The sequence below is a fragment of the Manis javanica genome, chromosome 17 (assembly GCF_040802235.1).
Source record: "Manis javanica isolate MJ-LG chromosome 17, MJ_LKY, whole genome shotgun sequence".
NCBI classification, from domain to species: domain Eukaryota; kingdom Metazoa; phylum Chordata; class Mammalia; order Pholidota; family Manidae; genus Manis; species Manis javanica.
The window spans coordinates 63,025,954-63,038,554 of NC_133172.1; the positions used below are offsets into that span (position 1 = coordinate 63,025,954).

At 62.7% G+C, this 12,601-nt stretch overlaps 1 protein-coding gene across 2 annotated transcripts in view; it reads right to left on the minus strand.

The window, feature by feature from the left end:
* Positions 1–2,476: 2,476 nt before the first annotated feature.
* The window catches only part of SLC7A5 (solute carrier family 7 member 5), a 28,214-nt gene continuing 18,089 nt past the window's right edge, over positions 2,477–12,601 (minus strand). For both annotated transcript variants that reach the window (XM_036993839.2, XM_017677714.3), the window contains 8 exons: positions 11,337–11,442; positions 10,470–10,514; positions 9,927–10,050; positions 8,913–9,016; positions 8,424–8,520; positions 7,950–8,099; positions 6,113–6,290; positions 2,477–5,068 (listed from right to left, as the gene is read on the minus strand). In XM_036993839.2, coding sequence (XP_036849734.2) covers positions 5,013–5,068; positions 6,113–6,290; positions 7,950–8,099; positions 8,424–8,520; positions 8,913–9,016; positions 9,927–10,050; positions 10,470–10,514; positions 11,337–11,442 — 860 coding nt within the window. In that variant the 3' untranslated portion in view covers positions 2,477–5,012. The remainder of the gene's footprint in view (positions 5,069–6,112; positions 6,291–7,949; positions 8,100–8,423; positions 8,521–8,912; positions 9,017–9,926; positions 10,051–10,469; positions 10,515–11,336; positions 11,443–12,601) is intronic.

Sequence of the window (12,601 nt, forward strand, 5' to 3'; positions counted from 1 at the left end):
GGAAGTTGGGACTCAGCCCCCCACGGCTCTAAGACCAGCAGGGCTGCCCCACAGGGGCGTCAGAAGCCTGGAGAAATGACCAGTCGGGGGGAGGGCAGCATTCATTTCTGATGCCCTCATGCTGCCAGGGTGGCCCAGGATAAGGCGACCCTTTGGAGATGCTGGGGACATGGTCACTAGCGGGAGATCAGCTTCCCGGGCTGTGCAACAAAGTGGATACACCAGGCCTCTTGTCAAGATGAAGATTTTGGTCCAAGACTGGCCTGGACTTGTCCACACGCTCTTTCCAGCCTCGAGTCGGGAGCTGTCAACTGGGTGAAGGAGGCCCCGCAGGGGACTGGTGGGGCTGGAGAGACTGGCTGGGGGTCTGGTGAGGGGCCCTCGCCTCTCAGAGTTTGGAGGGCTGGGGCCATGTGAGCAGGGCCAGGGTGCTGTCAGAGGTAAGAGCCCGCCTGGGGGCACCTGCCGCTCTCCAGCCAGTGGGCAGAGGTCAGCGAGGGAGGGGGAGCCCCTGGAGCCTGAAGCGCCCTCTGTGACCCAGGCAGGGTTTGTTCTCCAGGAAGGCAGGTGGAGACTAGTTCTGCGAGCTGCCTGTTCTCAACACCAGGGCAATGTGTGAACATTTGACTTTAATCACCCAGTTGAGTTCCTACTTGCAGGATTAAGTCACCCTTTGGCTGGAAGAGAAAGATCTGGGTCTTGCCTGAACTGGACCCCTGGAAGTAAAGCAGTGCGTGGCCTGTTCGGATAGTGGCTGAGCGCATGTGAGGAATTTGGGAGCAGTTTCTGGCAGGAGGATGAAGGGTGCCGGGGCCCCAGGAGATCCCCTCCTCTAGGCTCAGACGTGCGTCCGAGTGCGGACAGCATCTTGTGGGTGAGGGCCTCCTTGCCCTGGGCACCGGGTGCCTTGGGCTCAGGACTCAGGTCCTGCCCACCCGCACCGTCTCTAGAGTCCGCTGCAAGGACATCAAGGACCCGCAGCCTCTCTGGGGGACAGAGAAATGTCATGGGTTCAGGACGTGTGAAAGGGTGCTGCCGAGAGCAGGGTCAGGAGAAGGGCTCTCTGGGGCCCTGGAGTCAGCTGAGGTTTCCGAGCTCTCCCACTGGCCACGCCACCCCCAGCAGTCCCATCCCACGGTGGCGGAAACCATGCCCGCACGGTGGTTCTGGCAACTTCCAGGGGCAAAGGTGGCTTTGTCATGTCCCTGCCTTGCTGTGGCTGGCCTGATCCCAGCTGTCAGTGGTTCCACACACGTGGCCAATCTGGTGACTCTGGTGGAATTCTCTAAGGACCTGGGGGTCAGAAGCAGTCTCGTCCTGCTGCGGCCGGCACCCCAGTCCTCTCGCCTAGGCCTTCTCCGCCAGACACATCCCCGTGCCTCCCCACGCAGGGCAGCTGAGCGGCTGCGGCCCTTCTTGAGCATGCCCGCCCCCAGCCCCTCCTCCCGTCCCTCGGCCTCAAGCCATTTGGGTCAGCTTGAGAACTGTCCTTTCAAGTGTCAAGAACCTTTCCCCTCGGTGACAGTGGAAGGACAGCGGCCCGTCACGTTACCCCACCTCTGTGCAATGACAGGGTTTTCAGGTGCTTCTCACTGTGACCTGCACGTCTTGCATGCTGCCCGTTGGGTAGCAGAGCTCCAGCGGTGATGCGCTGCCTGGGTGGCTGGGCTGGGAGAGCCATGGTGGGCACCTGACCTGCTGGGGGCAGCACAGACCGGTGCCCACCGGACAGCCCCCTGCCCACTCAGGCTTTGCAATCCCGCCTCCCACATGCGCGTTTCACAGCCTCTGGGGTCCAGGATGCGGGGGCACCCTGTGTGATCAGGACATTATAAACCACACCTATCTCAGGAGGCAGCTGCCAGTCTGCTCCTGGAGGCACTCCTTGCCCTGAGGCGGCACGGGGACCCCGCTGCCTTTGGGGTGGAGTTGAAGCCTTCAGGGGACATGAAAAGCTGTGGTCCCAGCCTTCTGTGCCCCTGCACCCCTGGCTGGGGCTCACTTGGCAGCTGCTGCGGAGCCCTCTGGCCCTCACTGTGGCTCGGGCTGCAGCTGCCCTGCAACGCCCCTCCCATCTGGGCTCAGCCCCAGCCGTCCTCCAGGCCCCGGTCAAACACCAATGCTCAGAACGCAGTTTGCCCCAACTGTGTGAACGCCGTCCTGGAAGGGCCAGTGTGGTGCTCTGCCCTGCTCCCCCCAGGCTGTGAGGAGACGCTCTGAGGATGGCTTAGGAATGAGCAGCAGGCCCGGGGCAGTCCTCACTCACCTCCTGGTGTCCATGTCAGTGCCCCTCCCGAGAGGCACATCTGAGTTCCCACTCCTTTGCCGGCTTTGCCCACCGAGGGACCATCCCCGGGCGGCAGGGCTGCAGGCCTCGAGGAGGCTGCCCCAGGGCACAGGGCGGGCCCTCTAGGGCAGGGGGCCCCGGGAGCATGCCCTGCCCCAGAACTCGGCGCTGAAGAGAAGGACACAGAGGGCCACCAGCAGTACTTTTAATTCTGATGTTTCTTTAAAAACAGAGAAGCCCCCACGAAAAAAACAGAGTTCCCCACCCCAAACTAACCAAGTGTGACGGGTTAGCCACAACAGAATACAGTGAGGCCACAGATGCCATCCTGCCGCAGGGGCGTTGGGCCCTGGCCGGAACACAGTGGCGACGCAGGACAGCCAGGACGCCACGGTGCAGCAAGGATGAGCGGCCACCCTCCAAATGACTCACTGAGGTGCCGATCAGTGACGTCAGGACACAGCAACCAGAGGAACCATGGGGCTGAGGCTTGCTGTGCCAGGGTTTGGTTTGAAGAGCTTAAACCTCATGGATGCCAACGCTCAGGGCACTTGTCAGTATAGTGGTCATAAAGAGCTAAGTCTGTTCGCCAGGCTGTGGGAACAGAGCCCAGGGACCCTACGGCCCACTGTGGGGCCCCAAGGCGCCGGTCTGCAGGCTGCCACAACAGGCCACATGGGAAGGCCACCACACTCTGGTCTGGAGAGGGCCAAACGGCTCCCCACATCCCCAGGGCCGTATCCACTCTCCCCAAACTGACAGTCTGACCCAAGATGGTAGCCCACGCGCAGGCCTTGCGGAGGGGTGGCGTCCCGCTCAGATGCTGCTGGACGTCTGTGGACAGGCAGGTGGGCGGCAGTGGCCACCTGCCCAGTCTCTGGAGGTGCACACACAACCGTGCAGGGACACGCCAGCTACTGCCCTGCTTGTGGATGAGAGAACTGGAGCCCGGGGCAGGGGTTCTGCCCGATGCGGAGAACCAGGTCCTCTGGTGGCTTTCTGCCTTCAGGTGTCGGGCTGGACCCCTAGGTGAGAGGACCACAGCCCCAGAGACACTGGGCTCACAAGAGATGTCCAAGGAGGTCGGTCCTTATGCATCACGAGCTGCAGGTGGCATAGTCCCAGGGCACAGCAGGTGAGACGAATGTCCAGCCAACTGCTCTTCAGCTCCGTGCCCAGCTCAGGCATCCAAGCTGCCTGTCAGGTCTCTGTCCTGCTGGACCTACGTGGGGGCCCAGCTGGGTAGCAGCAGGCTGGACTGGACGTTTGTACACTAGGCTCCAGGGAGCCTACATTGGGCCTCTCACGAGGTCTGCTCCTAGACTCGGCTCCACCTCCCAGAGGGAAGGGCCAGCAGCGGGAGCTGCAGGTGCCTGGAATGGCCCGGAGGGAGGCAGGCTGGCCTTCCATGGCGCTGCTCCCCAGGCTGGCTCGGGGGCTCGGCGATTAGGACGCACTGGCTGGCCTGCAGCTGCCTCCCTGGGGAAAATGCCATGGAGCCACGAAAACAAAGCCTGCTTGTGCAGCCTCTCTGGACAGATCCGTCGGGGGAGCCAGATCCTGAGAGCCAGGGCAGCTCCCGCGGCAGGTGCAAAGCCAGCGCGCTGGGAGGGCTCGGCTCCACTTCCCGGCAGGGAACCCATCAGGGGAGGTGCATCTGCTTTTCTTGTCTATTTCCAGATTTTAAGCATGGGGCTTTATCTGAAAACACTAGACAGACCTCGGCTTCAGAACCGGATGCAGAGGAGGCCGAGGGCAGCATCAGACACAGGCCAGGCCTGGTGCGCTGTCCCCAGCCCACCCGCCTGCCCAGGGGAGACGTCCAGGTCCTCCTGTGGCTGTGATCTGCCCCAGGGCAGGAAGTACACAGTTGGGAGCACAAGGGCATGCTGAGTGACGCAGGCCTGTTCTACGTCCCGGGCAGTGCACGCAGAGCTTGGTCCCACTGGGCGAGCTGCTCAGAGGCCCCCATGCGCAGATGCCAGAACCAGGGCCCTCTGCTGAGCTGGGGCCTGCGTCATTTTGTTCTATAAACTTCTCTGAAGGTGGCTGTTGTGTTGAGCTTTCTCTCTTCTGGAGGTCGGGGAGGGATCTACCCTGGGTCTTTAAGGCAGGGACGTAAGCCCTGGTGTTAGTTTTTGCTACCAAGCATGTACAGACTCACTACGTCCATGACAACCGAGCACAGGTGCACTGTCCGTGCCAGCCTGTGGCCTGTGCAGCGTGGCCCTGCCGGCTCTCAGGATCCCTGCTGCCGGGACACTGCTGGCCCCTGGGGTCCTGCCTGGGGACAGGACCTGCCCCTCTGGGCCATATTATGCAATGGGGGGCGGGCGGCACAGGAAAACTCTTCTCCCACCTTCCCCCTGTCCATCTCTCTAAAAGAGTCATCTTGGTGGCATCAACCTGATCCAAAATTTAAGTTGCAGAAATAATACAAATAAACAAAGGTGGGAAGGGAAGGGCCCCGAGTGGCAGAAGTCCACGGTGAGTCAGTCCCGGCTGCTTCTCAGCTCAACACGAGGAGGTATTGATGGGAGCGCAACTTCGGTTTAAACTCGTACCAGTTTTCACAGTGGCCCTGGAGCCTGGCCTGGCGCGGGACAGTGCAGGGCACCCAGCTGAGTTGCCTGGAGGTGGGGCCTGGAGTCGCTTTTGAGGGGCTGAGTTGTTTCCACATGACCTTTGTGAACTTTCTTTCTGGCAGCTTCCCGGCAAGTCTTGCTTATGTCTCCTGGGGGACGACCTTCATGAGCTTCTGGCAAAGGACGGTTGTGGAAACTGAGGGAGAGACAGCGAGTCAGCCGTGTGTCACCGGGCCTTCCCACGTTGTCCAAGCAACCAGAAACCCAGAACTCTATGTGAGGCCTCGCCACGTGGACACGTGTACGCAGGCCTGCGCATCACCACCCTGCACTCCTGGTTAGAAGCAGAGATGCACCGCACGTCTGCCCTGACTGGAAGCCACTGGGGGTGTGGCTGAGGGACTCAGCAATGGGCAGCAGCTGGCTCCGCCCCTCACCCTATTTCAGACCCCAGCATGTTCAGGAGTCCCACTGCTGGAGGACTGGGACAGGCCTTTCCCGAGGGTCCACCCTGAGCCTCCGGCTGGTGGGCAAACGGGACTGGCAGCAAGCACACACCCTGTGCCTGCCCCAGTAACAGCGCACGCCTGCGGCCCTACAGACAGGCCGTAGCAGCGGGGCGTGGGCAGCGGGTCAGGGGACACCTGTCACCCTGGACTCCAAGCACCTGCTCTGGGGGTCTGGCTTCCGGACACAGGGGCATGTGCAGAGATAATAAAAGGGGCCCGTGGTCAGGGATGCAGGCACGACTCTGACAAGTGACGTCATCTTGTCACCAGGCAGCTGCTGATCAGAACCTGAGGATGGCCATCAGGGTGCAGGCCCACGGCCACCAGGGACTTTCCCCATCAACCACAGTCCCTGCACAGGGTCCCAGACTCAGTGTCTATGTCAGCCCTGTGACCGTGGAGCAGAGATGCTGTTCCTCTGCCTGTCTAGGCCGAACGGCTGTGTTTAAGCTGGTGACAGACGGTGGGATTTTGTTACTTGGCAAAAGCAGCCTCGTTTTCTGGAATCCCTTGTTCTGAGATTAGCTGGTGCCAAGCCGAGCATCTTACGCCTACAATACGTGGCTGGACGTCACTGCCAGACACACGATGCCCAGGCCCTCGGTCGGTGCCGTAAGTGCCTGCTGCCCAGCTCGCCCGCTGCTGGCCCCTCAGCTGGCGCCTGACGCTGCCCTCCCGGCTGCTCCCAGCCACCTGCTGTGGGGCAAGGACAGGCTGCGGGGGACACTCACAGATGCCCTGGAGGAGCCACTTGGGCTTGTTTTTCCAGCAGACCCCTGAGAAGTAGACCGGCAGGCCACTGAGGATTATGGCGAAGCCGATGCCACACTCGATGGGGGTCTTCCAGAAGGAGACGGCGATCAGGAACAGGCAGGCCAGCACGAACAACACCGGGAGGGCCAGGTTCACCTGGGGACAGGGGCGGAGTGGTGCGTGTTGCCCGAGCTGGCGCCAGCTGCCGGTCACGTGGCACCCTTGCCCTTCCTCCTGCCCACGGCCCAGCCGTGCCACCAGCTCCATGCCCACTCCCCTCCCTGCCCAGGGCTGTCTAGTGCGTACATGGCTGACCTAAGCCACTTTTCTCTGCATCTTGGGCTTGACGGTTAAGACCCCCACCCCCGCCCGGTTCTCTGTGAATCCTTCACTCTGCACGCAGTGCCAGGTGCAGAAGCCGAGGGGTGGACAGAAATAACCAGGTCGTTCCCTTCAGGTTTCCTAAGGTCAGGGAAAATTTGCCTCACTGGGTTCCACATCACGGTGGAAACCCGGGCCTGGCACCCCACCCGTGGTCATGCAGAGGAGTGGGCCTGGTGCTTCTGGGAGGACCAGGGCTGACCACTAATAATGCAGGGGCACCATGTTCTCAGAGAGCCCTTTGTGGACAGGCTGAACCACAGTCTGCACGGCCATTTGGCAGACAGGCACCCCCGCAGGGCTCAGGGCAGAGGAGCCAGAGAGGCGCCCACAGCCCGGCACAGCTCCAGCGGTGCCTTCCAGCCTCTGCACGCACTGGGCCTTCAGCAAGGCAGGCTTGCCTGTACACGGGGTCTGCTGTCTACACACTGGCAAGACAGCCCAGGAGATGAAAGGCAAGCTTGGTCCCACCAAGTTAAACCAGACTGCATGCCCTCCTCCCACCCAGCCCCACAGGGACACAGCATGCCATGGGCCCAGACTGACGGGGGCCAGAGCACCCAACAGGTCCAGGCTGACGGGGCACAGAGCGCCCACAGGCAGGAGTAAGGTGTTCCATAGCACTGAGGTCTCCCTCACCACCCCGGGGAGAACCTCTCGCAGGCAGGGCAGCAGTGCCCTGATGGCCTCTGTGGGACTGCCGGATGGGGGCTGGAGGAGGCCTGTGAATAGGTATAGACATGCCACCAAGAACTGGATGGGGACAAGCTGCTGGCCAGCAGCCACCCTGAGCTCTGCCCTGTGATGTGCCAGGGCCTCACCAGCAGGAGAGTGGCCTCCATCAGTGCCCCCCTTGGAGAGAGGAGGTCACCCCTAGGCAGCTGTCCCCACTACTGAGTTGACGGGGTCAGAGAGTGTACCTCTAGGCCGGGGTCGGCAGCACCCCTACTTCCTCCAGAACTGCTGAGGCCAGGGTGGGTGCAGTGGGCAGCCAAGCCTGGTGATGCCTCACCAGTCAGGCAGCACCAGTCCCAGCTATGCCCTGTCCAGAGGGCACGTGGCCCCTTGCCTGCACTCACATGCCTCTGCCAGTCAGGCCCTCCCCTGCCTGCCCCGGGGTCCTCAGGCTTCCTGAGTGCCAACCCGCCCCTCACCGGATTACATGCCCGCGGAGGGCAGGGATATGGGGCCTGCTGGGTCTGGCGGGGAACCCCAGCACCTGGAGCGTGCGCTTGGCCCTCAAGATGTTCCCAACGTCATCTACTGGCTTAGTGACCCACCAGGTCTGTTTCAGAGGCACAGTCACACGCCTACGCTGTCAGTCATGACCAGACCTCTGGAGAAGGTGCCCCGACCCTGGGTTACCAGGGGGATGGAGTCTAGACAGGGTGGCTGGCTGGGCACGGACCGGAGCTGTGTGGGCGCTGGCCTCACCTTGATGGGCCGTGGCAGCTCGGGCTCCCTGTAGCGCAGCCACAGCATCCCGATGATGGCCAGGGCCACGCACAGCCAGTTGAAGAAGCTGAAGAAGTTGATGACGGAGAACACGTCCCTCGAGAAGGCGTAAAGCAGGGTCATGACGCACTGCGGGCAGAGAAGTGGGCGGGTGAGCCCTGGGGGCCACTGGGGCACGGCTCTGCCGCGGGGCTGACAGCCTCTGCGCGCTCCTGCTTGGCAGGAAGGCCTGGTCTGAGCGGCACGCGAGGGATCTGGGAACAGAGGCAGGCACAAGAGGGGAAGCGGCAAAGGTGCCCGAGGGCGGAGAGGCGGCTGCAGGGCCAAACACACCGCCTCCTGCTGGGAGCCCAGGACAACCCCGGAGGGACAACCCTCCCAGGGACTGTCCCAGTTCAGTCAGCCGGCAGCCCTCCTGGGGACGGAGGGCAGCGGACAGTGCTGCTGACTTACCGTGAACACCAGGGAGGGCATGGGTGTCAGGAGCTGCGGGTGGATCATGGAGAGGATGGAGGGCAGGTGGCCCTCCCTGGCCCCAACAAAGAACAGCCTGTGGACAGAGCAGCAGGCTGTGGCCTCTGCCCTATGCCCCCAGGCAGGGCAGGGGCAAGAGGGCCTGTGCCTGCAGGTATGGCTCCCCGGCGGCCTCTCATCCCCTATCAACTGAGCCTGCGAGAAACTCAGGGCCCTTGGCACCCCAGGCATCTGGTCAGGGCGTGGGAACCCAGCAGGGGGTCTGGAGGGCCCAGGAAGGAGCCTTCCTGTCCTTTACTCCTGTGACCTGATGTTTTCACAGCTGCCAAGTGACTCAACTTAACAAAAAACAGGCTTTTGAAGCACATGCCAGAGAGCGGTGTGTGTGCACAGCAGCTACGCAGCTGGCCCGCTCGGCCTCCCCCTTCCCAGGGTCTGCGTGGCAGGGCGGTCTGGGTGGGAGCCCACCTGGAGGACGTGAAGAGGGACCCGTTGACAGAGCCGAAGCAGGAGAGGCCCACGAAGACAGGGATGATCCAGGACATGACGCCCAGGTGACGCGTCCCGAAGTCCTAGTCAGACAGGGAGTGTGGGTCCCTGTGCCCACAGCACCTGGCGGCAGGCTGCGCCCCGAGGCCCCAGCCGTCCTCTCGGCCCGGCCTGACCTCACAGCCTCTGCCTGCTTCTGTCTGCATGGCTCTCCTGCATGTGGTGGGCCTCTCGGGGTCTGGACTGCGGGGGCGTGCCTGGGACAGGACCTTCTTTGGAACAGAAGGGTGCCCTGCACTTCGTGCCCTGCCCCCACTCTCTGGCATGCCCCCTGCACAGCGCCAGGCTGACTGGGGGCCTAGGCCTTGTCCCTGCCAGCGTGTCTGCCCACGAGGGAACGCTGCTGTCACTGGCTGGGTCTCCCACACCAGGCCCAGAGTGGGGCCCAGCGAGCAGGCACTCGGAAAGCGGAGGGGGCGGACGCAGGGTCCCCACAGGCTCTACTTGGGGTCCCACCCTGCTTGGTGTAGGAGGCTGCCAAGGCACGCAGCTGGCTATCACCAGGGGCCCCAAGACATGGCTCCTCCTCTGAGCCCTGTGTCCAGAACGCCCAGCAAAGGGGTCTCAGGATGTATCTGGTCAGTGGGTGGGGCAGGCTGCCCAGCCCCATGTCCTGCGCTCTGGGCTGAGGACCTGTTTGCGTGGGCTGGGGCCTTCCAAGCCACCGTGGTCCACAACAGACTCACCACTGCCATGTTCAGCTTCCAAAGCCACTGAGGCCATGGCCTGGGCACCAACACTTTCGAAGACCCCAGGGAAGCCCATGTGTAGTCACGCTTGGGAACCTGGCCCTGGTTTAGCAGAGCTCAGCTCAGCCCCCTGGGGTGGGAACATGGTCCGCAGACGAGGGGCCCAGCCTGCTCTGTGTCACAGGCTCAGAGGTGGCAGGGCAGGCCTCTCAGGGACCTGGCCAGGGCTGGCAGCCAGTCTTACCACGGCCACGGCCTCCGACGCCAGCATCTGCTCGGTGGACAGCGTGGTGAAGTAGGCCAGGTTCGTGAGCACGTACACCAGCGTAACGATGGGCATCGAGATGATGATGGCCAGGGGCAGGTTCCTGGGAGGACAGGGCAGGGGTGTGAGGGCCGGCTAGACCCACAGCCAGGAGCCATCCCAACACACGGTGATGGGTCCTGAGGTCCCTGCGTGGCGAGTGGTGAGACCTGCACTGGCCTGGCCACCAGTACCAGCAGGTGGCTAGAAGCCAGCACCTGGCTTGGGCAATTGTGGGGACGTGGCCTAGTGACAGCCCTGCCAGCCCCGGTGCCCGCCTGCCCACGGAACCCCGTCCACCCCACTTGGGGTCTTGTTCAAGGTCACAGGCGACCGTGCTGCCAGTCTGAGGCCAGAAACCAGTCCCCCCGACCTGGCATGACCCTAAAGCAAGGCCCTTCTGACTGAGGCTGGGCTGGGCCTGTGGGTGGGCCCCCGGGACTGGGCTGCCCCCTGCTTTCCCGTCTCTGCTGACACACGCACCTGTAGGGGTTGATCATCTCTTCGGTGACAAAGTTCAAGTAATTCCTAGAATTTAGAGTGCAGAGGTTAATTGTACATCCCTCCCACTGTTACGGGGGAAAAGCACATAGACTTTGGGGTGCCCCTCTTGGCGGCTCTGGGTGGTAGAGAGCAGGTCCCCTGTCCATGGCCCTGCTTGGTGAGCAGCTGAGGGCATGTGGACACCTACTGGGTCCTGCCTCCGATGGAAAACTGGTAGACCCCCGCCTCATGCCAAGCAGGCCCAACACCCTTGGCCCACTGTCCTCTCCTGGGCAACCAGCACGTCTCCGAGGCGGATGCAGAGCTCAGCCCGAGGGCTCTCATCACTTGTGTGCCTCTACAGGCACAGACCTGCTTTGTGCAGCTCCTAATGTCCACTCTGAGCACTAAAGGTCAGGGTCAGGCACGGGGCAGCCCTAACGGGACACGTGCTCACACTGAGGGGGCCACCCCGCCAAGTGTGCTCCAGGGCATCCTTGCCGACCACATGGCCCACGTTCCCCGCCCACCCTGCAGCAGCCATAGCACGGCCTGGGCTGAGAGCAGATCCCCAGCTGGGGGCCCAGTTCTGGAAAGCACCGGTGGAGAGCAGTGGGCAGGGGCCCCTCACCCGCAGGGAGAGGCCCAAGTGCCTTCTGCCTCGAGCAAAGGGCTGTCTTCTCAGGGGCCAACAGGAGCTGAGAAAATGCTGAGGGCTGAGCTTTTCTGGGCTGGGTGGGCTCAGAGCAGCTCCGAGAGGCAGCTGCCCTCTGTCGCTCTCTACGACTGCCCGTGGGCGGCCGAGAGGCTCGGGCTTCTGTGCGTGTCGGGACCCCTGGCCTGGGACCCAGACATTCTGGAACCTACCATCCCCCGTAGGCAAAGAGGCCACTGTACAATGCCAACACTATGTTCCCCACGTCCACCTCGGTGCCTTCAAATGAGGACTTGGGATCCAGATTGGGCACATCACCTGGAAAAGGCCAATGGGACAGAAAGGAATGCTAGGTTAGAGGTCGCCACACGGGGGTCCCACAAGTTCCAAAATGTTCCTGGAGGAAAATACATGGCACCCAAGGAAAACATGGTGCCGAAGCCTTCTCACTGCCACAAATGAAACACCCGTGCTGAGCGAGCTGACCCACCCCAGTCCCCGTTCTCCAGGCTGCGCTGAGCCAGTGGTAAGGCAGGAGTGAGTGCGCGAGCCTGAGGAACACGGCCTGCGAGAGGCCCCTGGCCACCAGGGGTGGGGAAGGCAGCTCTGCAGTCCCTCGTCTGCGTTCTGAGCACAGGTGCTCATTCACACTGAAGAGCAGCTGCCCAGAAGGCGGGCGCAGGTCAGGACGGGTGCTGACGAGCCTCAGGTCAGGGGCCTGGGCGTGAGTCCTCCCCCTCCCCCGGAGGCTGGCAGAATCTAGATCCGTCCCTGCAGTCAGCTGCGGCTGAGGGGACCACAGTGCCGGCTGTGCCGGGACACTGGGAGATGCCTCCTTCGCCCGGACAGTGAGTTACTGCCTCCTGGACAGGACCCCGGGGGCATCTGAGCCTGGATCCTTCGCTGGACACCAGCAGAGTGGGCCCCTGGACACAGGTGTGGGGGCCGGGGTCTGCCAAGCTGAGCCCACGTCTCTCCCAACCGAGCACTTCCCCCTGGAATGGTCCCGGGTGACCACGTCTTGTGGCCACACAGCCTCCTCTGGCGTGGGCTGCTTGTTAGTTTGGGGACCATTTCTCAGCCCTTCTGGCTCTAGACAATAGGGTCTGTGCCTCTGTCCTGCTGAGAAGCTTGGCTCAGATCCCACAGGGCCAGGCTGGGATGTGACCCTGGGGCTCTACACAGGTCAGTCACCCACCCAAAACTAGCAGGTCTGCAGGTTCCTCTGGGGCGGGGGGATGGAGGACCCCACGGGAACCTGAGGTCCTCAAGGGAGTCCACGCCACCCAGCAGGGTGACTGCCTGTCACCCCAGGAACACGACAGGAGGGGTGCGAACAGGACCCGGGTGAGGCAGGCTTCCAAACCCTGCCATCTTACCGGATCAAAGCCTGCACTTCAAAGGCAGCACCGGGTTTCCTACAGCAAACACGGAGGTGGAGTGGGGAGGGACCCCCAGTTGCTGTCTCTGGGCTCTG